Source organism: Melanerpes formicivorus, unplaced genomic scaffold (genome assembly GCF_026170545.1).
Source record: "Melanerpes formicivorus ecotype bairdi unplaced genomic scaffold, bMelFor1.0.p_v2 SCAF_39, whole genome shotgun sequence".
NCBI lineage: Eukaryota > Metazoa > Chordata > Aves > Piciformes > Picidae > Melanerpes > Melanerpes formicivorus.
The window spans coordinates 4,586,620-4,613,009 of record NW_027142391.1 but is presented as its reverse complement, the minus strand read 5'-3'; the positions used below and the strand labels follow the sequence as shown (position 1 = coordinate 4,613,009).

Here is a 26,390-nt window from a genome sequence, read left to right as displayed (position 1 = left end):
CCATACACAGAACCTCTCCAGGTATTTAAAGTCAAGGCAGAACACATTGCCAGGTCTTAAAACAACTTGGCAGCACATTTTAACCAAGTAAAACGTGAGTCATGAAAAGTATAAATGGAGGAAAACTGCAGCCTTTGAAGCTTGTGCTTGGAAAGCCTGTGTCTAAAAGCTTATGCAACCTGTCTCTTAATTTACATTACAAGTTAAAAAGACCACAAAATAACAGAGAACAGCAAAATCTTGGGAAGACTCTCAGCCCTCCTCTCACACAGGACAAAAAATCCCTCGAGTGGCAAATGAACACAAATCATAAGGTGTCTAAGTGGACCACTCTGACACAAAAGCACAAATACTGTCTCACTCCTCCCCCCCTCCCCTCCCCAAACTATTCAGCTCCACAGAAAAACAAATCACACTAAGGTGAAAACTTATTAGGTTTTATTTTTTAAAGAAAAATATTCCTCTTTGAACACAAAGCATGAACTAAAAACCTCTGAGGAACAGCTCCTCCTCCCTTGGAGCGCACGTAACTAAACTGTACAGTGTTCACACGTGTACATGACATACAGTATTTCTTTCACAGGAAATAAGGGTTAGGACTCAAAATCGTCCTTTTCACCCTCTCTAGATAACCATTCCATCCAAAAGTACTCTGTCCCTTACTCCCACCACAGGACACAGTGCTGACAATTTTTGGATGGCATGTGTATTTAAAAAACAACAAAGTCTGGGCCAAACTGGCCCTTTTTAGGCTGTGAGGGAGGTTAAGACCATAGTTAGTTCCAGGAATGGTGCTTGGAAGAATAAAATATAGCAGCATCCGCAGGCAACACAAGCCTTTGATTCCAGCTGCCTTGTTTTAAGGAACCCAGTCAGTTCAGCAGTGTTTTACAGGTAATTCCCATCGCCCACCAAGAGGGAGCAGGAATAAAACATTCACAGGCCAAATTTGTTGCTTGAGCAAACAGCCTACAGTTCAGTGAATCTGGCCTTGCTGTGCCAGCAAGGAGGTTGGTTTCACATTGCCACAGTGACCAATTTCATGTCTAAGATTTGATGTGAAAAGATAGGATGGCCTTCAGAAATCAGCAACTTCTACCAGTTCTCTCAGTCCCATCCAATACAGATATGTGCAGAGATTTGTCATATCTGCCAAGCTACCCAGGCTGCAGGACTGGAACCAGCCTTCAGCTTCCAAATTCTTCCTATCTCAGCATGGTAGAATCATCAAAAGTCTCTGCAGGGTCTCAGAACATGCCCAACAAATCCATATCCAAAGAAAAAAGTACCTGGGTGTTATGGTTTCAAGGGAAGGTAGGCAATGGAAAAGCTCTGGAAATGGAGTTCTTTTATATCACATCCCATCATTAATCCTCGGTATTATTAAGCAATGCTCCAATTTTTCTCAGGCCATTTTGTAAAGAACTTTTCCATTCCATACACTCCAACAGTCTTTGCAGTAGGAAAAATACTAGAAAAATAAAATCTCACCCCTGAACAGCACTGTATGAGGATCAACATCACCAGTCACAGAGATTTTTCACAGGGGGACCAGATAATATTTTGTTTCCTCCAAACCAGCTTCATATAGAAAACAGCAGCAAGATAGACACAGTATCTAAGAGCTTGATTAAGGCCAACAATAGAAAGACAAACATGGGCTCAGATCTTTTGAAATGAAGAAACCCTCCAAATGTTTTAATCCACGTGCACACACACACACACACACTCTCATGTGCACTAGGTCAAGCAAAGGCTTCACAACCGTGAAAGCACCACTGGAGGGTGTTCTAGCACCAGAATGAAAAAGTTGGTTGTCTTCCCTCTTCAGCAATAAAATCCAAAGTCTTTCTGTTGCTTTGGACAAGGTCACCAAACACCCTTCCAAGAACAGTTTACAGTGAGCAGATTCAGAAGTGCAGTGACAGGCTGAAGTGTTCCTGTTCTGGAATATGGGCAGGGAGAGGTGTGTCGAGAGGCTGCGGCTCCTGGTTGCTGGAAAGGAGGAGGAATTCGTATTGCAATCTGGTAGAGACAGAGACCAACATGGGCTCCAGGTGAGCATGATGGTGAAACTGAGTGCAGACTGGGAGGTGAAAGTGGAAAGCTTGCATATGTGGAGTCACAGTGCACATCTGTTGGCATAATAAAGACAAGCAAACCCACAGTATTCTCTGGCAGCCTTGTCTCTGCACAGGAGGCCCCTGGGTGTGCTGGAAGTCAGGACAAGGATCCATGAGTGGGATGTCACATGCTGCATTAGGACATCATCAAACTCAAACAGCACAGACAGAAGCTAGTAAGTTGGTCTGCTAGCATCTTGCCTATAGACATGCTCAAGTGAGCCTGCAGAAGTCTATAAAAGGGACAAAAATCTCTAAAAGCCAAGGTTATGGGTCTGGTTTGGCTACAAGTAACAATTCATGCAAGTTACAAATCAATCATCACAAACCTGCAGCACATCTTTCTGCTGCAGGTCTCTATCTTGGAGCTAGGCTTTGTACAGGAGGTGCTGGCTGTGCAGCCCTTTACCAACACTCTAAAGAGGCTGAGAGGAAGATGCAGAGTCAGGAATGACATCCCTGCAGCCCCTCAGATCAGCACATCTAGGCAGAGGTCTGTCCTCTGCCTGCAAGATGCAGAGCAGGCGATGAACAGGTTTCATTAACACGGGAGGATGGGGAGCAGCAGCTGGAAGTGGGCTGCTAAAACAGTGCAGGAAGAAATGGCAGAGACAGAGAATTAATTTTTCAAGTGCTTAAATCACCAGCAGTAAAGCCCCATTGAATGTGGCATATAGCATGCTGATTAAGTTTGGCTCTCACTCAGATGAGGTACTAGTGAAGCTGTGGTAGGAACTCAAACATGCAAGATAAAAATGAAGCAAGAGAAAGGGTGAATTTCAGGTTCAGAGCAGGAGTTATCACAAGTGCTATGTTTTGTTTCTGTGCACATGCAAGAGTACAAGAGAGGAAAAAGCAGAACTGAAAGGAAGGAAAAGAGAGAGAAGCATAACACTTGCATTGAAGATGCAAACACAGGACAATGGGGTGAGGGAGAGGAAAGAGCAAAGTGTGAGGTGAAGGAGCCCAATGGAAGAGACAATAGAAAAACTCTTAACAGAGTCAGTCCTGCTTCAGCAAATGCATAGCTAGTGTCAGCTGGCTCTCTTTTCACCAGGTATCCTTGATATGTTGGTAAATCTTCTCTCTGCACTTGAGATTTAAAACATAAGATCAAGATCCATTTTTGGGTATGATGTACTAAATGATATTGAGTATTCAGCACAAGACTCTTAATGGCCCCTGAATTCTGCTGAAGACTCACCCAAAGCAGAAGTGCCCAAATTATAAACTGCTGTTGAAAAGATCTAGGACTACTTCTGCTGGGCTACAAAAGAATCAATGCAGAAGGCTGAATTGTCCAGAAGCAGGTTTGGTATTCCTCACCGAGAGCACCTTGGCATTTCACTAAGAAATATCTTAAATATTTACTTAGCAAATCCCCACATCAGGCTGAGGTTTCTGGATGAATATGTACAATCAGACAGCTCCTCAGGTAGCTTCTAAGAGAACAGACTTGTGCGATGTACAGCAAGAACAAGCTAAGCCACTGGCTGCTTCAGCAACACCATCAGCAGCCAGAGTTGTGAGATGAAGCCCTTTGACTATGGTGCAAATCACAGAGGGATCCTTTCTTATTACAGAACTAATTGAAAAGCAAAGCAAAGGCTGCCTGTGTCTAATATAAACCACAAAAGGATGTCTGTCTGGGGTCCGTACATACCTACAGCAACAGTGCTGGTTGGAGGTAGGTACAGACAGTAGTTTCTGAGAACCAGCATGACCAGAATGGCAACTGGTGAAGTGGCCTCAGGGCACAGTCCAGGTGGAAGCACAGGGACATATAAAAGATGCAAGAATATGACAGAGCAGCCAAGGTCATCCATGTGCTTAGGCGAGCTTAAGGCAACTAAAGAAAACCCACTGATAATTTAGAGGAGAGAGCCAAAGGGAAAAGAGAAGAGGAATCACTGGGAATGCTGTTAGAGCAGCCAAAGCCCAGCATCAGCTGCTAAGCCACCCCTCTTCTGCAGCTCATTTGTTCTAATTCTCCTCACTTTACCAGCACCATCAGCATGAGGTTAATAAATCAGAAAGAAGATCTGGGGACAGGTTCCTAAAAACGTAGCTTAGACATTTTCAGGCTTGTGTCTCAGGTCAGTTCCTTTGAAAGAAAGCACATGGGCCATTAGACTGACCTCTTCCTTAAACTGGAGCTTTCTGGGCATTCTGCCTGCCACCTCCAGGGACAATCTCGTGGTATGTTCTGTCTGGAAGTGATGGCAGCAGCTACCTGGGTTCCTTGTCATGACAGTTGAGCATACAGTAGTTTTTTTGTGTAAAACAGCATGCACCAGTGGCATGGCCATTAGACTTGAAGCCACAGTTGAATTCTTCTTGTCTCCTCAGAAGCAGATGGAACCAGAAGGAAAGGGAGTGTTGGCACAAGTCAGCGCAGGCTCCGGTAGACATAGGCTGATGTGAAGATAGCATTGAGAGTCAGGCTCACGGCCAGCAGACCTCGCAGTGCCGAGTTACCAAAATGACCTTGGTGGAAGAGGACAACAGAAAGCACAAAAAGTATAGTAGAAAGAGATATTAAAGGACTGCTGAGATAAATAACAGTGAACACATGTTCTGCTCTTCCTCTCTCCTTGCCCAGCACTCTCATCACCTGCAGAAATCGCTGAAGGACTTTTCCTGTCAGGAAAGATTCCACTGCTCTCTTTGGCTTGATTTTCATCTCATTGCTCTTCTCAGCACCTACATCCCCAGCCCTTCCCTTCTGTCTCAGCTTAGCACTCTGTCAGCATTCTTCACACAGGAACAGCCTTATTAAGGTCTGAGCATGACAGGCAGAAGATCCATTTTGCTACTACTTACATATTTGATCTCAAGATCAAATCACTACTACAGAACAAGAAAGATCTCAATTACCCTCATAGCAACACTCAGAGATACATGAAGCACTCACATGGCCTGCACCTACCTCTCCAGCCTGCCAAATCTTCCCCTTTGGTGGTTGTGTCTACCACACAGGTAGATGAGTGTGATGAGTGATCCTCCTTTTTGATGGAATTATCACTGCAGATACTCCCTCCTTCCACAGCAGATCTCATATCTGCAAGGAGAAAAAGATATGAAAATTCAGAAGGCACTAGCAGAAGTTACCAAACTGAAGCTAGACATGAGAAATGAATGGTTGTCTGGTAAAATCCTGAAAGAAAGGAGGACAGGAGCTGGAAACAAAGGGCCAATTTCAGTGCTGTGCAGCAGAAGCTGCCTACATGTTTGTCTCATACCCTGTCCACATCAGTATCCCCACACTTGTGGTTAAGTTATCCAAACAAGGGTGAAGGCAGTGGCACCACTAAGTGAGGAAAGGACATCTGTTTTGTCAGACAGTCTCTCCAGGCCAGTGTATTCCTAAGGGAGCTTTGGTAGCCCACCACTCATCACCATCTGGGATTTCCTGAAAGTTTGCCACCTATTGTGTGGCCTGCACGATGTGTGGCCAACTCCTTCCCACAAATACATTCCCCGGAGCGCAGCAGGCTGCCAGCATACCATGCATTCCCTGCTCCCTGAGGTTCTTCTTTGGAAAGGAGGACAGCTCAGTGGCAAAGATGTTGCTGTCTGAGTGGGTGTGCTCTTCTGAGCTAGTTGGGGTGAGCAGAGCTTCATTCTGAGATGGGAACAGCAGCAGCTTCTGTCCTTTCAGGTTGAGGCGGGCAGGGCTGATGAGCGGCCGGCGGTACCGCAGAGAGCCCGAGCTGGAGGTCACAGAGCCAGCTACTGATGGTGCCGGAGAAGGGATGCGGGAGGGAGCACAGCTGCCTGACAGCAGGGAGAAGTGTTCTGCAAGGGAAGCATTCCCCCAAAAGAAACTATATTATAATCCCAAGACAAGAAGCAGAGCTTTCTTTAACAATTCTACAAGAGAAGGGAATGGGAATTCCAAATGTTCAAGGAATCTTATACTTGAATTCTGTATTCACTCCAGTTTTGCCACTGCAAAGCCTGGAGATATTCTACCTGCACTTTGGTACATTCAGGAATAACTTAGAATAAAAATGGGTTTATCAGGAGCCAAGAGAGCTTTCTCCCTGCTCACTTGTGTCCCTTCAGGAGAGTCTGCATTACACATGCTGTTTTGCAGGTAAATTAACTATTCTGGCATGTCCTTTAAAGGCTGGCAAAGCTTGTAAGGATGCAAGGAGGTCTGCACATGGCATTAGCCCAGGCTGTGGCAGCATTTCCAGCAGCAAGGACTTAAGGAGCACAAACAGACAAAGATCTATTTGGGGTCAGAAGGGCAACAGACAGGTCACTAGAGGACAGGGAGCAAAAGAGCAGAGCAGACAAGGTAGCTAAATAAGCAGTTTCCTGGGCTGCTCTAGAAGAGCAGAGGAGCTGCCCTGGAACAGTTTCAAGTCTCCTGTAAAAGCAACCTCAATTCAGCTGTTGGGCAGGGAGGGACACATGCAGCACCTCAATGTAACCCCACTCTTAGCTGGGATTCTCTCTGCAGCATTTCTAACAGCAAAACCTGGTATTTTCACTAAGATCTGAGTAGGAAGGAAAGAATTAAACTTGAATCACGTGTTTCAACCCACTCACTGCAAATCCAGCACAGAGAGTTGCTCTGGAAGGCCTGGTTTGGTGCATTACCTGATGTAGGAGACTCCTTGGACTGAGATGATTGCGAGGCTGGCCGACTGCCGCTGAACAAGTAGCCGGAATCTAAAAGGCAAAAAATTAAACAGTTTGAACCCAGCTGGCCCAGCTTCTGGAGGTCTACCCTGCAGTAACTGCATCATCTTGTCAACAGTCTCAGAAAGAGATGGGTGGTAAATATAGGTAGGAAAAATGTCCTTGTTTTCCTGAGTAAGCTATGTGCCAGAGACAAAATAATCCACTTTCCCCAGCTGCAGCAGAAAAAAATCTGTCCAGCAGGCTCCCAAACCAAGTCTCTGACTATACCACAGCCTAGCCAACCTCTACTTTAATGGGAACAAGGTGAAAAGATGTTTGTATCCTTTTCTCATGAGAAGAGCCTTAAGGATAGATTAGATCATAGGGTGAGATGAATTGCCATCTAGCTGTCAGACACAGTAACCATAATAATGAGACAGGGAGAAAAACCCAAACCAAACAAAATTCAATGAAGAGTACTGAAGTTGGGGGGAGGGAAGTCCTACAAAGGAAACCTCAGAGTTTCTATTAATTATTTTTCCTTGGCACTTGATTTACATAATAATGGGCAAACAGCTTTGGAAGTTGAAAACCTTGCTGTTTGCCCTGCACGCTCTCTCCAGCCTGCCTGGCTTTGCACCCCAGCAAAAGAAAGCAGGGTCCTCACAAGGGGAGCTCAGCATGCAGAGGGAATCCCACCATCTGGTGGGTTTGCACCTGCCCTTCCAGGGACAGTTAGGAAACTGGGAAGGTAGAGGCTCTGCCAAGAGCTGCTGTGCTGCTGATAGGTTTGTATGGCTTCTCCTTCTCTTGCTCTTAGTGGATCTGGCAAACTGCTGGCAGGGTGAGATAGAGAAATGTTGAATGACCTAAAAAACCCCTGCAAGGCTGCTCTCTGCTGCAGTGCTATCCTAGAAACTGCCACATTTTGGCCTCTGACCTTCTAGTAATCAGTCAGTGACATGGGAAAGCTTAGCTTTCCTTGGATGGAGAATAGCATTTGAATGCCACTTCCCATCTGTTAGTCTCAAGCACAGTAAAACTGAGGGCTTATGGAGGTACTGGGAGAGAGTCTTTCCTTAGGCCTATAAATCTTCCCTAGATCACACAAAGCCCTTATAAAACAAGAGAAAATGGGGCCTCTAAAGCAGCTTCCATAGTTGTGCTAATCCCTATCAACTCCAGACTTAGAGAAGAGCCTGCCTTCAGCTCTGCTCCCTTCAGCTGCAGCAAGAAAAGCCAACTACACAAAGCAGCTAGAAAGTAGGGAGTGCTTACTCTTACCAGATAGTTAACCTAATGCTCCAATGCATTTCCAAAAGCTGCTCTTCTCCATTCCCAGGCCTGGTAGCGTAAAAGTATAGAAGTTTTATAGATGTTGGGTTTGCCTTGACCAATGCTTTCAGGACCAGCATCTGCCATACTGCCACAAATGTCCTGGAGAGGCCTCTGGATGTCAGTAAACTCACAGCAGGCAAGCACTCAGTGAGACTATTTGTTGCCCCAAGATGGCAACAGTATGCTGCACCATTTCTTCATGACAAAAACCAACTCCCAATGCTGGATACTCCTTTGTGCCACAGGAACAGCAATCCCTAAAGAGGACTATAGCACATGGATACCCCACAGCCCCTTTCCTCCTGAAGCATTGGACCACTCCACTGTCATTTCCACTAGGACAGAAAGTGTCATGCACATGTACCTGCTCTGGCCAAGGAGGGGATGGTCCCCAGCGAGAGTGCTCTGTTGAGACGACCAGGAAGAGAGGAAGAAGTAGTTCTGTGAGGAGATCTGAAGAGCTGTTGGTTTGTCAGCTGGAGAATGCTGGGTGGTGTTGGGACAAAGAGAGACGTAGCAGAGGAATTGAAGCCAGTCCCAGTGCCACTGGGGAAGAGGGTAATTGAATCCCCAGCAAGGTACCTGTAAATGACACACAGGGCAGACACTCAGCAACCAGTACATTCCAGTAACCCCTCTCTTGGTTGTATGGTTTGCACAAGTACTGGTTTTGTTATCAGTTTGTACTGATTTTTCAGGGCAGGAGTGCAAGATGCAAAATGCTTAAGACTTTATGGGAATGTTCCTACACCTTTGAAACTGGGGAAGAAAGAACTACTCAGCTTGACTTAAATTACTGTGCACCAACCCAACCAATGCAGGGTGCAACAATACAGGAAGTCAGGTACAAATAGGCACAGTAGCTTGGTTCTCTCCCTGGTGAGAAAATTTCCTAGAGACCACCAGAATGCTTTACAAAGTCCAGATAGACACAGGACCAGTAACAGACCTCATCTGATGTTTGCTTTATGTATAGGCCATTGACAGGCTTAGAAAGGTTATGGCTGTGGGAAGCAAGTAGTTACCTACTCAACCTTTTGTCTTTGCAAACCAGAATTAACATCTTTCCACTGATGCCAGCATAAAGAGGATTTTTATGGGTACCTAGATCTAGGCACTGATTTAAAACTAACATTCAAGCCTCTTTGCCTTTATTACACTTCTGTGAAGTAATGAAGACTCACTACCCTCATTACACATGGGAGAGAGGAGCAAAAAGAAGCTAAGTGACTTATGAGTGTCTGTGATAAAACAGACACAAACCTGGGCTTTCCAATCTTAAAAAACCCCGTGTGTCCAATCCTAATGATCCTATGTTTCCTAATTAGCCACCAACATGTACTAGTGTAGCCATTCAGAGGGAACTGTGCTCCAGCAGCACATGCTCCAGGAAGTGTCTTGCTTCTAATACACAAAAAAACAATTGCTATTGTGCCTGGAAGAAATATAAGCTGGCAATAGTAATGGCAATTGTATTTCCAGATCTGAGAGCTGTTTTCAAGAGGTCCCTTCCCAGTGAAAGAGGGGAGCTGTAGGACAGCATGTCCAACTCGAGAGCACCAGAGGAGAAAAAACAGACAAAACATACTAAGGGTAGCTCTGCCAGCTAGCTTGATTTTTAATTACCACAGACATAAACTGACTTCTGTTCCACTGGTAAATCAACTGGAAAGAGACTCTGTATTTTAAAGCTTTTGCAGCTAGCACTGCCAAAGGATTTCACACTCAATTACTATATGCAAATAAAGCATGCAATTAATCTCTGACACCCCATTTCATCACCCATCTTTGCTGTGGTGTACAAGTTAAAAACCAACCCAAGCTGAACAATCTGTCAAAAATCCATGCCTATCTTTACCTTCTTTCTATTGAACTTAGCCTATGTGTACAGTTTAGCTGACTACATTGCATCAGAAATGAGGAGTCAGCTTGGGAGTCTCATTTGTGTCCTCACACCATCGAAATGAGCATTTTAAGAAGGTTGCAATATTCAAAGCACATGAATTTTGTATTAACAATTGAGTAAAATACATGAAAGAGCCTAGAATGTGAACAAAATCTCTCCAGGATCTCCTGTAAGGTATTTGCTTAGGTAGAAACAAATGAGTCATGATGAAGCACTAACAAAGTATGAAGTGTGCATATTTTAAGATAGAGATATTAAGACTTTGCAGGATCTAATCAAGCTGCAACGTTTGGAGGTTTAATCTCACTTCTAATTGGAAAACAGAGACAGAGGAGAGCAGCAACATTACCAGCAGTGAATCAGAGCATGAAGGAACATAAGTACCTCAGTCTTGCACTGAGGCGATTTATGCATGTGCCATTCTCTCTGGGAGATTCCAGAGGTGATGCAGCAGCATCATGCAGTGCTAGCATGTCCAGAAGCAGCAGCCTAGAGTTAAGATTGCAATTTAAAACATCTCATAGAACTACTTATCTGCTAGTACGAGGCAGACATCAACAATCCCGACCAGCTTAACCAGGCTGAACATCTGAGCCACCCAGCCTCCTGGGGCCTGCAAGCAGGACATGGCTTTGTCAGCAGCAAGGAACTCGTCACTCTTGCAACAGAAACTGCCCAACCTCTTCAGGTTCCAGAGGACCTGGGAATGATGTTGTGCTTCACAAATGTGTAGAGGCCTTCAGTGCAGAGCGACAGACATTTGCCCCACCACACACAGAGGTGTAAGTAGCAGAGGTACCTGTGCACCTCAGCTTTGTCAGAGAGATTGGAAAGGGAAAGGAAATTTAAGAGAGCAGCTAAGGGCTACGGTATGAACCACACCAGAGTGGTATCTGTCACTCACTGTGCTGTGCCTGTGCTGGGCCAAATCAGAGCACTGCCTGTGGAGAGCAGAGCTCTTCTGCCTTAACCTTGCACGTTTTGTACGTTGGGCTAAAGGATCCTGTTTTACACAGCTTCTTGCTGCCGTGGAAACCAGCTCATCTGGCTCCTGGCTTTTGGTAGTTTTTCACTTACTGGGCTGGAAGGTATTACAATTTATCACCTGTAAGCACAATGTCTGCCCTGGGACTGTAACTTTTTTAGATCAGACTTCCAATGGCTCTGCTGCTCAAGGCCCTCACTTCTCAACCTCACCAAGTTAGTGCAGTCAGATCCTCTGGGCATATGATTAGCCATTTGTTTTGCACCATCCAAAACAGAAATCCTCAAAGAAGGGCTGAAGAATTTTAAGCATAACATATTAAAGCTTTGGGACTGGGTGCTGACCAAAGAATGGCTTAAACATTGATCTGCTATTAACAAGGAATATTCCTGCAACATGCATAATCCTGTGCCTTTCCTATGTGCTCTTCTCTCCAGTCATGTCGAGAGGGCCAGATGCTGCTAAGGAGCAGAGGTACTGTCATGGGAATGTGCTTCATGCTTGAAAATGATCAGCTGAACTGAAACTTCTTTCAGAAGCAGATGAAAAAAAGCAAGGAGATCAAGAGGATCAGAAAGCACAACACAGCCCTGGCATGGAACAGTGCAGTTGTCTTTGCTCTCAGACTGCTTGCTGCATTGCTTCCAGCCATTGGTGCATGTTATAATAGTGGGTCTGGTAACAGTGAAGAAGTAACAGAAAAAAGAAAAAGGAGGGGGAAAAAAAGGCTCTGGAGTCAAACAGGTTGTGGAAACAGGGCTCAGAAGCCATTTATTTCAGAACTGGATATGGTGAACATCAAAACTTGGGTACCTTAGTTAGTGTTTACAATGGTCACAGCATTACTACAGTTGGGCACAACTCTGCTACACAGATACTTTAAAAAATTAATAAATAAAAGGTTAAAGAAGAGTATAACATGGTATGGGACTGTACACTGTCCTGAAGAAACACCTCCTCCCAGCAGAGCCTCCCCTCCTCTGTCTCAGTATCTCCCCCTCACCCAAAGGCAACACCATATGTGTCTGCCTTTTTCATTCACATTTTAACCAGAGATGCTGCATCACCCCTGGGACAGAATCAAGGGAGAGCATGGATCAGGTCAGGCTGTAGATGGACCCACTCCTACCATCAGATAATTCACCATAGGACATAAGAAGGTAGAACGCAGTCACAGGCAGCGTGCCGCACGTGCCCAGGTTCGTGTGCCGAGCAGCAGCCAGGGCACCATGTGTCAGTTATGGGGTAAAATACTTCCTTTAGACTTAAGGTCCCAACATAATTTAGCTGTGAGTTACCTATGTGCAACAGCACCATCTTCTTCAGGCAGGATGTGTGCTGTTGCCCAGGACTGCAGAAGCAGCTCACCACCACCTTGGTGCTGGATGCAAGAGAAGCAAGCTCCTGTGAGCTGACATGCAGCCACTTCTCTGGTCTGTGGCATCACAATTGGTCAGTGCCATAATCTGTGCCTCTGGTTAAACTGACAGAATCAGGAGTAAAGAGCAATCTATTGAATCAGAAATAGGCATAGGGAGAGAATAATGCCAAAAAGGGGCACAGGTCTTAAACACATTAAGATTTTAATATGTGACTTAGAGAGCTAAAAAGTTTAGCTGCCGAGACTAGAACTTCTTTTCCCCTATGTAACCCAGCTCTGGATGAAAAAGGAGGGTTGAATTAGAGCTGAAAATGCTCCAGCTGCCAGGTCCTGCAGAGGTACCTTCTGGAGTACAGACGGATGTTTGGAATCAACTTGACCTTCCCTCCAGGCTGGTGGCACAGAGAAGGGTGTGTGTGGACATACATCCCTCATCTCCCAAAATCCAGACTCAGCACCAGGACAAAATCATTCAGAGGACCCTTTCCCTGCTCGTCTACTTGACAGTCCCAGGTGAGGTTTTCCAGATGAGGACTCAAGGCACACTTCAGGACTGAGTACTACCCCTTTCACATGAGAGCATCTGTGATAGCTCAAAGAGGCCCCACGTGTACTTGCAGGTGACAGCACACCTGGAGTCAGCTGGCAGGTTATATGTGACAGCAACACAATTGCAACAGCACCTCTAAAAAACAAAGCAAAGCTATATTCCACAGCTCCCTGCTTTCGTGAGTGGAGTCAGCCTGGAGCAATCATCTGGCTATTAATTAAATGATTTACTCTTGTAAAACTTAATGTGTTCACAATACAGCAATACATACTTTCTATAGTATCTAAGCATGATTATTAGCTTCACATAATTTCACCATACTGGAAAAATATCCATAAAACCAAAATGAAACACCACAGCACCATTTTTACATTCCCCTCTCGTCCTCACCCTTTGACACACCCAAGCTTAGCTCTCTAGGGCATGCAGAGCACAGATGTAGGAAAGGAGGAGTTGAGGGAAAAGAATGGGATACAAATACAGCTTATTTAGATCTGTGAAGGATCACAAAAGTGTCAGTTTGCATGCACTAATGTCAGCAAGGGCTTTTGGAAGTCCAGAAGTAGCAGCAGCAGAGATGCTGACTCAGTTGCTAGCTCTGGGTCCTCCCTCAACCCCTCTATAGTCTGCAGAGCTGCCCAGAAATCTGAGTGCAGCCCAAGTACCTCTTATACCCAGCCACACTCACTGGTGGCTAATGAAGGACAAAAACACTGGCCTGGCAGACACACAGGCACTGCTGTCCCAAGCTGCAGCTGTTTCAATTCCCCTGAAGAACAGCAACACAGTGTTGTCAAAAATGTGGTCCAGGGAAAGGCACTTAATGAACCCACATCGGTCTCTTTATATATCCAGCTTTGCTGGGCAGGGTACAAGATGCTTCTGAGATCAGCCACAGACGTTGTGAGAGTGAAGACCAGAGTCAGCCACTTTAGGATGGAGCAGATTTGGTTTCAAGTGACACACAAACCCACTAACAATCCCTCACCACCTCAGCTCCATTCTGTAGCACCATTCTCTGGCCCAGACAGCAGCGTATGGCCAGTGTAAAACAGTAGCACCTGAAATTAGAGGCTTTGGGGCTAAAATCCTCTAATACTCTGGAGATGTTTGCATGCTCTGGCCTGCATGGCTGGGAAATTCCTCAGGCAATGAAGCTGCATCTGGTGACCACAAGTTACCACATGTTCCTCTGTGGCCTGAAGTAAGAGTCCAGCAAAGTGAAGACATGAAACTCCAAGCACTGATCAGGTGGTTCTGGAGGATTTGTGTGTCAGCTGCGTTAGGAAGTTACCAGCCCTTTACCCTATGACCCCCTCAGCAGAAGGAAAAGCATAATGAAGTGTCATATAAAATAGCACCTCAGCTTCATTAGGATGGGGGCACTGTGCTCAAGTGGTGGCCTTGCACCAAAACACCTCAGCTGGAAGCACAGATTTCCTTCTGCGGGACTCACTGGGGGAAGAGTTTGATGGCACAGCTAACTGCTGAGATGTTCCTGAACTGAACCTCAAGTGAAAACTGCAATGTTGGCAAAGCACCTTCCTTAGAGAACATGGAGCATGGCACAGTGCTTAGTCTGTTTGGGATTGAAACTGAGTACTGCAGGAGCACTCTCAGTAAAGGCAGGGGTGGTTTAATTATGTTTGTCTGTTTTTTTCCAGAAACACTCAGCAGTTTCTGCTACCTTATAACTGCCCTCCTTCAGGCCTGTGTAAGGAGACACAATCAGTACAGATTGAATGCTAGCAGCTTATAAATCTGAACACCTTTGGGAAAAAAAAACAACCAAGCCAACCAACCAGCTTTCTCCTTTCCTCCCTCTCCTCCTAAAGATTAACCATCCTCTACCACCACCAAAAGCATATGAGACAAGCAGAAAGAAAGGAGACTACCAGCATCAGTTTCTAAAACACCAAAAATTCAGTTGCTGCAGGTTTGGTTTTGAGGCTCTGAGGTCTTCTGATGTTTTTAAAAGTAGCAGCACAGACACACTGAGGCACTGAGAAGTGGGAAAATTAGCTGACACCTGAGCAAAGACAAAGGCTTCTTTGGCATTAAAACTGAACCACACTTCAGTATGTGTTTTGTTCGTTCGTTTCACCTCTGAAAATGTTCCAATTAGGAGTCTAAAAATGCTTTAACTACAAGTTGTGAACAAAGCACCAGAGACCAGGGCCTCAGTTGTACAGCCTGGCCAGAAAACAAAGCAGCTTTCTGATGTTCTGACATAAAATCAGTGCAACTGTAAACACACTTCATTTGTATTCATCTGCATAAAGTGAGGACAAAAGGATTTCCTGCTTGCATGTCAACTGCAGTTAACACAACCCCTAGCTTAAAATATTTTAAACCTTTCCAGTATGCAGAGATGAAATATTCAACAGTGTTTTTCAGGCTTCAGAGTGTAAACCCCACTCCTTCCCACAGCCCTGTCACAACTGCCAAGTCTTGCATCCTCCCCATGCCATCCCAGTACCGCACAGAAGAAAAAGACCAGGAACAGGAAGACACCCTAACTCTTAACAGTAAAACATCCCATGAGGTGTCAAACTCCTGGGGCATGTTTAAATGGGAAGAAAAAAAAAAAACCAAACAAACCAAGAGTGTTGCTAAAAAGAAGGGAAGAAAACAGCTGCTCAGAAGAAACAGGAGGCCACATGAAATAGAGCGACATACGGCCTTGCTTTTCAGCTCCTGAAAGCAAAGCATCTGAAGAGGCTGACAAGCATCTTTAGAAGCTGCTATTGAGTTTCCTTGCTATTGGGCAAGAGTATTTGGACAGAATACTTTTATTCCTATTAAAAGAAAGGATATTGCCATTAGAAATGAAACATGACATCACCATGACCATCCCCACACATCTGAACACTTGGGCAGCTGACACTCCTCCTCCTTCTAGCAAACTCAGTATCTCCTTCTAAACATCAGATTCCTCCCATCATTTGGACATGCTTGAGGGCAGAGGATCAGCAGAACTGCTCACCTCTGCCATGCCAGGTGGCTGCAAGCTGATGTGGTAGAAGCTAGCTGGAACTTTCAATCCAACTTGTACAGGTAAGTGCAGAAGATGATCACAGCTCAATATAAACCATTGGTCTTTTCCTGCATTTACCTTTGTGGGGTTGTTAGTCCCCTATTTCCCCACTTTCTAAGGCTACAGGAGTGGAGGAACACACATATTTTTATCCAGTTGTGCTTTTACACAGTTGCTCCTCAGGGAGTAGTGGTGTTGGGTGGGAAAAAAGCCCAAAGAAAACTAGAACCACTGATTGATTTGAAAATTTAGCTTTAACCAGCTGAATGCTTTCAGATACTCGGCAGAGACACCCTGAGCTGCAGAACCTTTCAAAGCACCCTTTAAAAGGAATTCTTGACATTCCAGTCAAAAGCACTTAAGGACACCTTTGTTAAAAACAGGAGTCCTAGGAGAACGGCACAGAAGGAGCATGCAGTTAAGTGATGCTGCACAGTGAAGGGCAAGAAGAACCAGGTATGGACTAGGTGTGTCCCCTCCTCGCATGCCTGTACACCAAGAGGTGTCACCGCAGCGCACAGCACGAGGACTCGGGATCCAGAGGCAAGTTCCCATCAGTTCCAAATTAAAATGACCAGCACCATTAGAAACTGGAGGTGGCCTGGGCCCCATGAAGGATCAAGGCAGAGGATTCCCCTGTGACAGGCTAAGGATGAACAGGCAGCGAGAAGACCCGGAAGGACAGGAGAAGCCAGAATCTCTTTGGCTGGAGGAGCAGAACGGGGAGGAGGCAGTTTGTGAAGCAGCTGCTGGAAGAACTGGCTTTGGGGAAGTTGGATATTTGCACTGCTGATGGATTCAGGAGGAAGGGAGAATGAAGGCAGCAGGAGTAGCTTCCATGGCTAGCACCAGCAGTGGAAAAGCTCCAAGCAGCTAGCACAGTAGGAAGCAAGGATGAGGGGCGGAAACATAAAAAAATATATATAAAGGAAGAAAAGCTCTTCACTGCTTATCTAATTAAAAAAGTTAATAAAAAAAGAAACAGAGGAAGAGAAAACAAGAAGAGGAAAGAGAAGCACCAGTCACAAAGAGTTCACAAGGCTTTTTTTTCCTCCTTCCCCCAGCGTCACTGCTCTGGCTCTGACCTTCGGGGCCGGTATCTCCGCTGGCCTGTTGACTTCCGCGTGGCCACGGCTGCCGTGAAGCCCACCAAGCAGCACAAGGAGGTGGTGCCAAATTTGGCTGTGTCGAGCCAGCTGGGTGTTTCCATCTTCAGGTATCTCTCAGCTAAATGCAGACTCATCACTACGAACCACAAGACTGAAGCAAAAGCATCAATCCTCCGGAGCCTGCAATGTCAAAATAAAGCACATGAGACACAAGGTAAGGGTTTAAACACCAAGGAACCCTCTTGGCCCTGGGGAAGGAGGGAAGGTGGGGAGGGTACACAGACTACTACAGATACTGAAGCTGTTATCACCTGCAGCACTTCCCATTGCTGTGGTTAAGTACCTGAATAGTGGAGTTCCATTTTCTACCAGATTACAGAGCTGCACAGGGAGCTTTTCATTCAAAGTACTTCAAGCTTAGATTGAAAGAACCAAGGCAGAGATCTAAAGCAAGCTCTGCTGTCTCCATCAAGCTGGCTGGCAAGGTAAGAACTGTGCCACCCAGTACTACCTATGCTATTCTGGCAAACGTTTACCCCCTGACTCACTGAGTCAAGACAGCTGAAGACCCCCAACCTCATGAGGTTTTTCTGTAACTGAAAGAAGAGAAGAGCATACCCACCTGATCCGCCCAGCCAAGAACATGGCCAAGAGGCAGGTGAACAGCCCAAGGACAGCGACAGCCATCTGATGATTCTTGCCATAAGCCCATGCAGCACTCAGGTTCTCCACCATCTGCTCTGGCAGCAGGTGGAGCAGCTCCCGCCAGCTTGCCGCCGTCACCGAAGTGTCATCTTCCAAGTCTGCATGTGAGCTTGTGCCAGTCCTGTTCTGAAGGGATGCTGGGCCAGAGGAGACAGGGCCAGGGACTGCTGTGCTGAGTGAGAAGGGGTCACCTGACCCATACAAGGCCATCAGAACCAGGAGTGCACAGGTGAGGAAGGCCAAGAACCGCAGAAATATCACCTGAGCTGGTGTGGTTATGGAAGCAGGAGAGGAGGATGAACACGAATTCTGCAGAGGAAGGGAGAAACACCTTGTCAGAAGGTGAATGGACTGCAGTACAGTACTGAAATTGTGCTTTGTGAAACCCTTCCAGCTGCGGGGTTTACTGGACAGCTTGGCTCAAGTCCTCAGAAGTATCTGGGCTGGGCTGACATCACATGGGATGTTGTAGGCTAGCAAAGATGGCAGAGCCATGAGCAAGAAGCCAAGGTCAGATAGGGGAGTGAGGCAGAGAGAAGGTCATTATTCACTTCCCATCCTTCTAACTTTTTTTTTCCTCCCCTGTACTGTGTAGTTTCCTGCACTCAAAAATTAGCTTCCCTGCCTCCCCTTTTCTGCCTGTCCCTCCACTCTGGTCTCATTCTTCTCATTATTCTGCTTCTGTCAATTGCACCAGGTAACACCAGCAAGTGGGAAACCTCAAACTGACACCAAAAGCATCTGTGGCAACTATCCTGTGCTCTTCTAAACTTCTGCCACATGCCCAAGCTCCCAGAATTAGAGGGCCCAAGGCCTCTTCCTTTCACCCCCCCCCCCCAGCAAACCCAGGTGCAGATCTGCATTGCCCCCTAAATGCCCTCAGCTCTCTCCCCACCTACCTGAGAATAGGTCTTGTCTGTCTCCCGGCGTCTGAAGTGGTGGCTGAGCAGCAGTGCCCGGAGCTGCCGGTTCTGATGTTTGATGTAATACTCCACAGCAGCCTGGCAGGGACGGCACAGCTTGTAGGTCTGCTCCAGATGGTGCTTATACACCTCAATCTCCTCATCATATTTGCCCTGGTGAGACGACAGGAGAGGAAAAGTAGGTGAGAACTGCAGGTTCCTCACCAGTTATTTGTGCCTGCTACTGACATGCGGGCAAGCCTCTAGAGGAACCAGGCTCTGAAACCAGGCCTGAACAGTGACCAAGCTGGAGGCCAGCCACACAACCAGCTTTCCATAGAGCAGACTCAGCCTCCATGCCCCAAAAGAGACAAAACAGTACTTGGAAAAGGCTGTTGTGGCTCAGTTTCAGGATGTGGTCTCATTTAGCTTTCTTTGTTGAGACCTTATGAACTTAACACAGATGATGAGAAAAAAAAAAAAAATAGATTTGCTCTTCCTCTCCTCATAATGAAACTCATTAACAGCAGTCATAAAAACAACCAGTGAGGAGGGCCAAAGGTACATTTTACAGTGTCACTACAGTGGGCACATGGCTCATGACAAGGCTTCTAGGTCTATTCCATCCCCACTTCCAGGCTCACTCAAGGTCCTTGTACCAAAAGCATACAGCTGAAAGCATGCAGGTTCTTTAGGAGAGGGAAGTAGCTGCCTGAGGGCTCACTGTAGTAGTTTCACAGGCTTCATCAGACAGAATTGAGAAGCAATCACATGGGAGAGACTAGCAACAGGAAGCTCATCCCTTACTGGAGAGGCCAGCAATGCTGAGAGGCCAAGGCTGTCACTGACACACATATCTAACCACACTGCATAACACAGTCCCATGTTTCTTAGCTGGCACAGACACTAAGGTTCATGGAATGCCTACAAAGGGGCCAAAGGCTGGTGTTACTTGGGAAGATTGATAGGTCTGGCAAGAGACAGGGACTAGAAATCAAACTGAGAAAAGAGAATCAGTTGAAGATGCTCTCATTAGGCATGATAAACTTCAAATCTGTTCCCTGGGAGTCACCCTTATCAAAGTCATTATAGTTACATGAAGTAGACTGGTTAGGCAAGCCAGAGGATAAACACATTCGACTATGGTGCAGTCATATACCCCTAAGGCTTGACCATGGATGAGAGCTGAGGAGGGTAGCAGTAAACTCTTTGTATGAAACTTTGGGGAGCCACAAAATTGTGAAGGAGAAACCCCACTACCACATCCTCCTTGCAGATTCAGTAATGGGAAGCCCAAGAAGTTTCTCATCAGGAAATACTGCTGCTCTGATTGTAAAATCCCTTTGCCCTTCTAAGCACAAATGCCTAACCAGAGAGGTGATGTGCCTGCACAACATTCCTGTCCCACTCCACTAGGAAAAGCACAGCACACAGCCAGGGCCTGGGGAAAACCAAAATCTATTAAGGCTTCAAAGTGCCTAGCAGGCTGTTTTGTCTACTACATCCTGTAAACTCAGCTGGTAAGAACTGGAGTTGTAAGCTGATCTGAGCTACCTGAATGCTTGGTTTTGGGCTCAGGCTTCAACTTCCAATGTCCATCCATCTACAACAGCTCAGCACATGTTGGCTTTGGAGTGGGAGTAGGCAAGTTTACAATACTCATCAGTAACCTTGCTTGCACTTCCCTATCTCTCCTGCTTACTCAGCTGCAGCATGGAATTAAAGAGAGCAGGAAGAGCAGATATATGCATGGGAATGCCTTGGACAAACATTATTCTGTGATGCAAGGCCCACTTACCTCCTCCCTTGGTGAGAATGATGCCAGTTGTTTGATCTTTGTGGTTTGATGGTTGTTGCATTTCTTGCAGAGCAGAATTTGGCTGCTCACCCACTGCTGTGGTTTGGAGGGATCACAGAAAGTTGTAGCACCTGACACAACATGGTTAAGGTGTTCCATGTACTGAGCAGGGATAGGTTTGTTGTAGTCTCCATTCTGAGAAGAAACAAAGGGAGACAGGAGGGAAAAAAAACATGAGATCACAAAATCAAAGCTAGGTATTAAGATTCCCTAAGCTTTGTCAGGAGCTCTGCACTCCATGCATTCACCCATGTAACTAAAGAAATAAGTGAAAAACTAGATAAAATGCTTCAAATCTTCTCCTCCCTCCAACATTCTCGACACCTACAGCAAGCTGGTGGTGGATTTTGTCTCAAGACAGGCTTTGTTATTTAATACCTTGAAGAGAACAATTCAGCTGTTCCAAGATACAAAACCAGAGAATTGTTCCATAGATTAAAAAGAAAGAGATTCCTAAGAGATACTGCTGAAAATGTCAAGGCCCTTTTTGCCCTTTGATGCAAGAGAGGAAGCACGAGTGTCTCAATCACTCTGTGGCAGCACATCCCTGTTGAGGGATTCTTTCTCAAGTGTGATCAAATGATCAGCTGCTGAGTTCACAGCCAGCTGTCAATCCACTCAATATTGATCTGTACTGGGCATGTATCATCTTAAACAAGGAGCAGGGTTTCCCCACAAGCACTGTTCCCCAGGGCTTGCACCTTCCCCACCTTCCCAGCCACCCTTCAAGCAATCTGTCACCATACCTCCTGGAAGCCATTGTACTGCTCACAGTTGGGGCAGTCCCAGCAGTTGCGATTCCCGTAGGGCACCACCGTGTCCTGATTGCAGAACCAGCAGTTCACTGTCACATGTGTGGGCTTCTTCCTGTTGGGAAATGCACACTGAACTCAGCTGATGGAGAGGAAAGCAATGCCTTTGGAATAGGGAAATGCACAAGAGCCTGGAATAACAATCAACCTTCCCATTCAGTGTCTAATGGTGCGAGTCAGAGCAGTCAGCCTAGCAGTGAAAAGATGGACTATCAAAGCAGCAATAAATTTGTCTGACACTGGTGCCTCTGTGCTAGTACCATGGACATGCCAGAACTTTAACAGCAACCTTGTGAATAACCCACTTTACTATCTTTCAGAGGCATATTTGAGGTGCAAGTCCCCTCCATACTCACAGTTACTATACAGGGTGCAGTAGAGCCTCTGCTTGATACACATAAGTTAGGGAAAGGGAAGTCATAATCCACAAGAACTGCATGGGAGGGGAGTCAGAAACCTGGGAAATGAGTTCATGGTTACAATTCTACCTGCCTTGCTTGTTAGAAAAAAATTCAAGGGCAAAGGTATACTAAATTATCCCAAGGTTCAGACACTGTAAATAGCTGTTTCTTCACATCTTTAGATATGTAAGAAAGTGAGGAATCAACATGTGCTCTCCAGTTTGTATGCACTGGAGCTGAACAAAGACTAACAACCTGGACCCATTAGCCCCTTGGTTTTTAAACCACCCCTGTTAACAGTCAGTGTAAGAGAAACAGCTGTGGGGTGGCCCCTTTGCAACAGGTTGTGGCAGATGTTTGAGCAAAGAACTTCAGTGGCCTGGCCCTGGAGCCTTCCACTGAAGAAGGTCTGCTTTTGTCTGGACACCCAGTCAAGAGGAAGTTTCCTGGCAGGTCAAGGCAACACAGCCCAGCTGTCTGGGTTTACCAGAACCCATCCAAATCACACCTCCAAGAGATGGCAGCTGCTCAGGCAAAGCCCAGGCAGGGAATGGCTATGGCAGCTATGCAGGCAGATGGACCCAGCTGCCACAGCGTGTTTGCTGCCTAACTCCCCCAAGTAACCAGCTTCTAAAGCATCAGTGAAAGTATTTTTCACTGAGCAGGAGACTCACTGAGGGCCTGGAAAGCAAGGAACAGCAGCCAAAGTGCTCATTGCTCATCAGTTGAGAGCAACTTTTCTTCCTGTACTGGGGAATGTTCTCTGCTGCTACAACATTCTGTAGCAAAACATCTGAATGCTGCAGAAATTGTCTGGCACCCAGCAACCAAACAGGCAGGTGGCTCTCCCCTTATTTAAACCTGGCTTCTCTCTCAGCCATCATCTTTGCAGTTGGATGCCTACAATTAAGGTTGTTCCCCACTTCCATTTCCAAAGATCACGTCTTGAAACTTGATTCATGAACTATCAAACCCTCAAGAGATGCTTTGCCTCCTGTTTTAACTACTAATGATGAAGATAAGCTTGAGATGAAGCATCAGACAGAAGCCTGAAAAGTCAGAGCACAGAGAGGATTCCCTGCCAGCTACTGAAAGAAAATGGCTGGAGCTACTAGGGTGACAGATTCTAATCTCAAAATAGATGCATACACCCACAGCCCTCTTAAAATCAGCTCAACTTTGTTCATTGCCAAGGGGGCTCAAAACAGTAACTGATCCCAGTTAAAAATACCACCACTGGCTGGCAGGCAAAAAAAACCCAAACAAACTTTAACCCGGACAGCAGCCTAGGTTACTACTCCAAGTTATCCCTGAGCTACCACTCTCCAAAAGCCAAACCAACCACATGTCAAAACAGCCACATGAAGGATGGACAGCCACACCTGTTGGTGACAGCTTCCTCTCACTACCATAGGTGTAGAAGCTATGAAAATATGACACTTAGGCTTCAGCATAGTAGCCACCAAAACACAAATCCTACTGCACCTTGCTTGTGGACTGTGACAGCAAGGACAACCTAAACTCCATCCTCTGATGCAGGTCTCCAGTACTGCACAAAGTGCTACAGTCCCACCTTCATGCTGCTGTGGCAACATCCTCTGGCACCCAGAAAGTAAGGCACACCACACTTCAGTCTCTGCCTTCCAGGACATGACAAGAGTAGGTGGAGAATAACAGAGAAGTGGAAAGCACAGGTCAAAAAATTAGTGATCTATGCATACAATCACAGAATGCTTTGGGTTGGAAGGGACCTTTGAAGGTCATCTAGTCCAATTCCCCTGCAATAAATATGCTATAAAGCAAAAGAACAACCAATGCTAAACACTACTTGAGAACTTGCTAATATCAGAACCCAAATCCTTCCTACAGAATCCCAGAATGCTAGGGGTTGGGATGGACCTCTGGAGATACCTAACCCAACCCCCCTGACAGAACAGGATCACCTAGAGCAGGTTGCACAGGATGGTGTCCAGGTGGGTTCTAAAAGCCTTCCATTTGTCACTTTCAAAGCTGAGGAAGTGCCTCCAAGGGTTAAACAGCAGCCCTTCATTCTCACAATGTATGCAAAAGAAATTGCTAAATCCTGGATTATTTAGGATAAAAAGCCACAATCCTTCCTTTTGTGAACCTATAATCTGTTGTCATAGAAATAGGTTAAAAAAAATAAATAAATCAGAGGTTCTCAACCTCTGCAAAAATGTGGGGGGAAGGTCATTTTAGGCAAGAGCAGGTAGGTAAGGTGCTAAGTTTCCTGCAATTGAATGGGAATTGAAATAAACAAAAAACAAACCAAACCCCACCAAGTACTGCATTTGGAAAGGCTCAAGTATGGACTTAATGACTGTGGAACTATATATATACCTTGAATTCAGGCAGCTGAATGCAGTAAGCTAGAGCACACACTGCTTCTGATGTCAAACATTCAGTTATGAGGAGCAGACAATGCAGAATGAAGCATTTGCCATGTGTTCAATCCCCTGCAAAACACCAGGCAAGCCACTGCTAAGGAGTTCCTAATCTAACCCTGTGTTAACTGCAACTAGCTCCACTGGACAAAGAGCACCCTGCAAAATAAAACCTGAACGACAAGAAGTGACTGAATTACTGCAGAGAGAGATCCATGAACTTGCTTGCCATGCTCACTCAGTATGTAGCCTGCACACCCAAACAAGCTAGAAAGGACAAATTGTTCTGCAGGAAGATCTCTGTTTTAGACAATGCTGCGGGGACATATCTGGAGTGAACTCCTTTATGAGATCAACACCAATACTGCTCAGACAGTACAGCAAAATGTTCCTTTGTGAGAGGCTATCAGACTCCTTCAATTGGCTAATAAAAAATAAAACACACTCAAGGATTATCTGTTGATAAACACTCTTCAGCAACTAGCTTGTGTCTCCGATGAAACGTGAACTTAATGTTCCTTCCAACTCCCAACACTTCAGTAGTCCCCAATATTTAAGGTCATGCTTAATTCCATACTGATATTGGATGGTGAGGACAGACCCCCTGCCAAGACCAGATCAAGTGAAAACGGAGCAAAGCAGGGCTGTATCATAACATCAACACCAAAAGCAAATGCAGCATTATGTCTGTGTTTGGATCAGGCCCTTACAAAGTGTCTCCCTTGATGATTAGGGGAGATTCATGTAATTAATGCTAAGTAAGAAATGAGGGAATTGTAGCCCCAAAGAATTATCAAGGTCAGTCCCTGAAAATATTTGCATCTCATCAGCAGTTTTCAGGGACTTGGGAAGAAATTATTTCCATTCCAGAGACCTTTTGATGAACTCAAGCAAAGCAAATCCAATCTCTCCCCTCACAAAGCACGTTAGCCTCAACTGGGTCAAAGAAACGCTGCCTGCTTCACTGGGGATTGCTTTAGGCCACTAGTACTTGATAGCTGCCCTAAATATGCCACAGAAATGCCAAGGCTTGGATATAGGCTAATATGCCACTGATCATTTCTGTTAACAGCAAGTCTAAGTGTGGATGCAAAAATATGCTTTATTTCCCAGCATAAACTGGGAGTGAACCTTAGCACAAGGAGCCCTTGAGACTGCCTTTAGCTCCAGCAGAAGCCCTCAATAGATGAGGAGCCTGCTCAAGCCTGTCGGGTTATAAAGTCAAACGCATAAATACCTGGAATAAGAGCTGCTCTGATCTCAAACTGCGCTAGATTAGAGTTTGTCAAATTGAGCTTTACTCCTTTTATGAATCGTGCATCCTGACTTCTCCCCTATTGCTTTTCAAACCCTGCCTCAATCGGTCTGTTCAAATTTGTTCTAAGGGCAGAAGCGTTCTGTGGAACTAAGCAACAAACGGCTAAAGACATGTGGTCATTAATAGCTAGGATTTCCCGGTAACCCTCCCAACTTTTAGCACTGCTCTCGGGGCGCTGTTACAGCGCTCTCCAGCGCTCCCCTGCAGTCCCCTTTCACCTCCAAACCAACCCAGGCAAGGGCCAACGCTTCCCTGCTTCCCGCCAGCGAACAAAAGGGGCAAACCCCGAGGAGCCTCCAGCAATCTCCAATGCCCCTGGCAGCACCGCCAGCCCCAGAATGGAGGAAGGGAAAGGCTTCTGCTCCCACAGCAGGCAAGTCCTTGTGTGCTGGCACACAAAGACACGAAGCGATTCCAGAGGATACGGGAAACCGCATCCAGCCGTTTACCTGCACCTCTTCGCCGCCGCTGACAGTTCAGGGGGGCCCCTTCTCGAACGTGCCTCATGGGTACCACCACAGGGCCAAGCCCCAACCCGCCCCGCCGCGGGCAGCGCCAGGCTGGCTCGCAGCCCCACCGGGCTGGCTCGCAGCCCCACCTGGCCGCTCCACACCCGCGAGGCCGCTCCCGCAGCCAAGGGGCAGGACGGCCAGCCCCGCGCGGAGGAGCCGAACCGCCGCGCGCCATTTCCCGCCGCGCCGCCCCGCCCGGCCCGGCCCGTTTCGAGCCCTACCTCCGCGCGATGCGGTAGAGCAGCAGCCCGGCAGCGGCGGCGCAGACGGTGACGCCCAGCCCGCCGGTGGGGCAGCGGGCCAGCAGCGCCCCGGCTCCCTCCATTGCCGCTCCCACACACACGCGCTGCCGCCGTTGCTGTGACCTCGGCGGCGGCGGCGCTGCTTTGTACGCGGCGCGGTGTCCCCCCTCC

The 26,390-nt window shown here is 46.4% G+C and overlaps 1 protein-coding gene across 2 annotated transcripts; it reads right to left on the bottom strand.

The window, feature by feature from the left end:
• Nucleotides 1-421: 421 nt before the first annotated feature.
• Nucleotides 422-26,390, bottom strand: TMEM201 (transmembrane protein 201). Of its 2 annotated transcripts, XR_010989732.1 has the most exons (12): nt 26,199-26,390; nt 21,276-21,396; nt 20,470-20,664; nt 18,669-18,845; nt 17,687-18,078; nt 17,041-17,244; nt 8,461-8,678; nt 6,735-6,806; nt 5,631-5,921; nt 5,053-5,184; nt 4,262-4,610; nt 422-2,213 (listed from the first exon to the last, which is right to left on the bottom strand). XR_010989732.1 is itself a non-coding variant. In XM_068158347.1 (11 exons), the coding sequence occupies exons 1-11, from the start codon at nt 26,300-26,302 to the stop codon at nt 4,513-4,515; spliced, it is 2,004 nt and encodes a 667-aa protein (XP_068014448.1). In that variant the 5' UTR covers nt 26,303-26,390; the 3' UTR covers nt 422-4,512. The 2 variants fall into 2 exon arrangements, 1 of the variants encoding a protein (XP_068014448.1); XM_068158347.1 differs by having other exon boundaries at nt 422-4,610.

What these genes read in the sequence shown, in the direction of transcription:
- TMEM201 (XM_068158347.1), bottom strand. Translation starts at nt 26,302, where the DNA reads ATGGAGGGAGCCGGGGCGCTGCTGGCCCGCTGCCCCACCGGCGGGCTG. An exon ending in CTCTACCGCATCGCGCGGAG is followed by an intron (nt 21,397 to 26,198) that starts GTAGGGCTCGAA and finishes ATTTCCCAACAG; the next exon opens with GAAGAAGCCCACACATGTGA. An exon ending in AGTACAATGGCTTCCAGGAG is followed by an intron (nt 20,665 to 21,275) that starts GTATGGTGACAG and finishes GTTTCTTCTCAG; the next exon opens with AATGGAGACTACAACAAACC.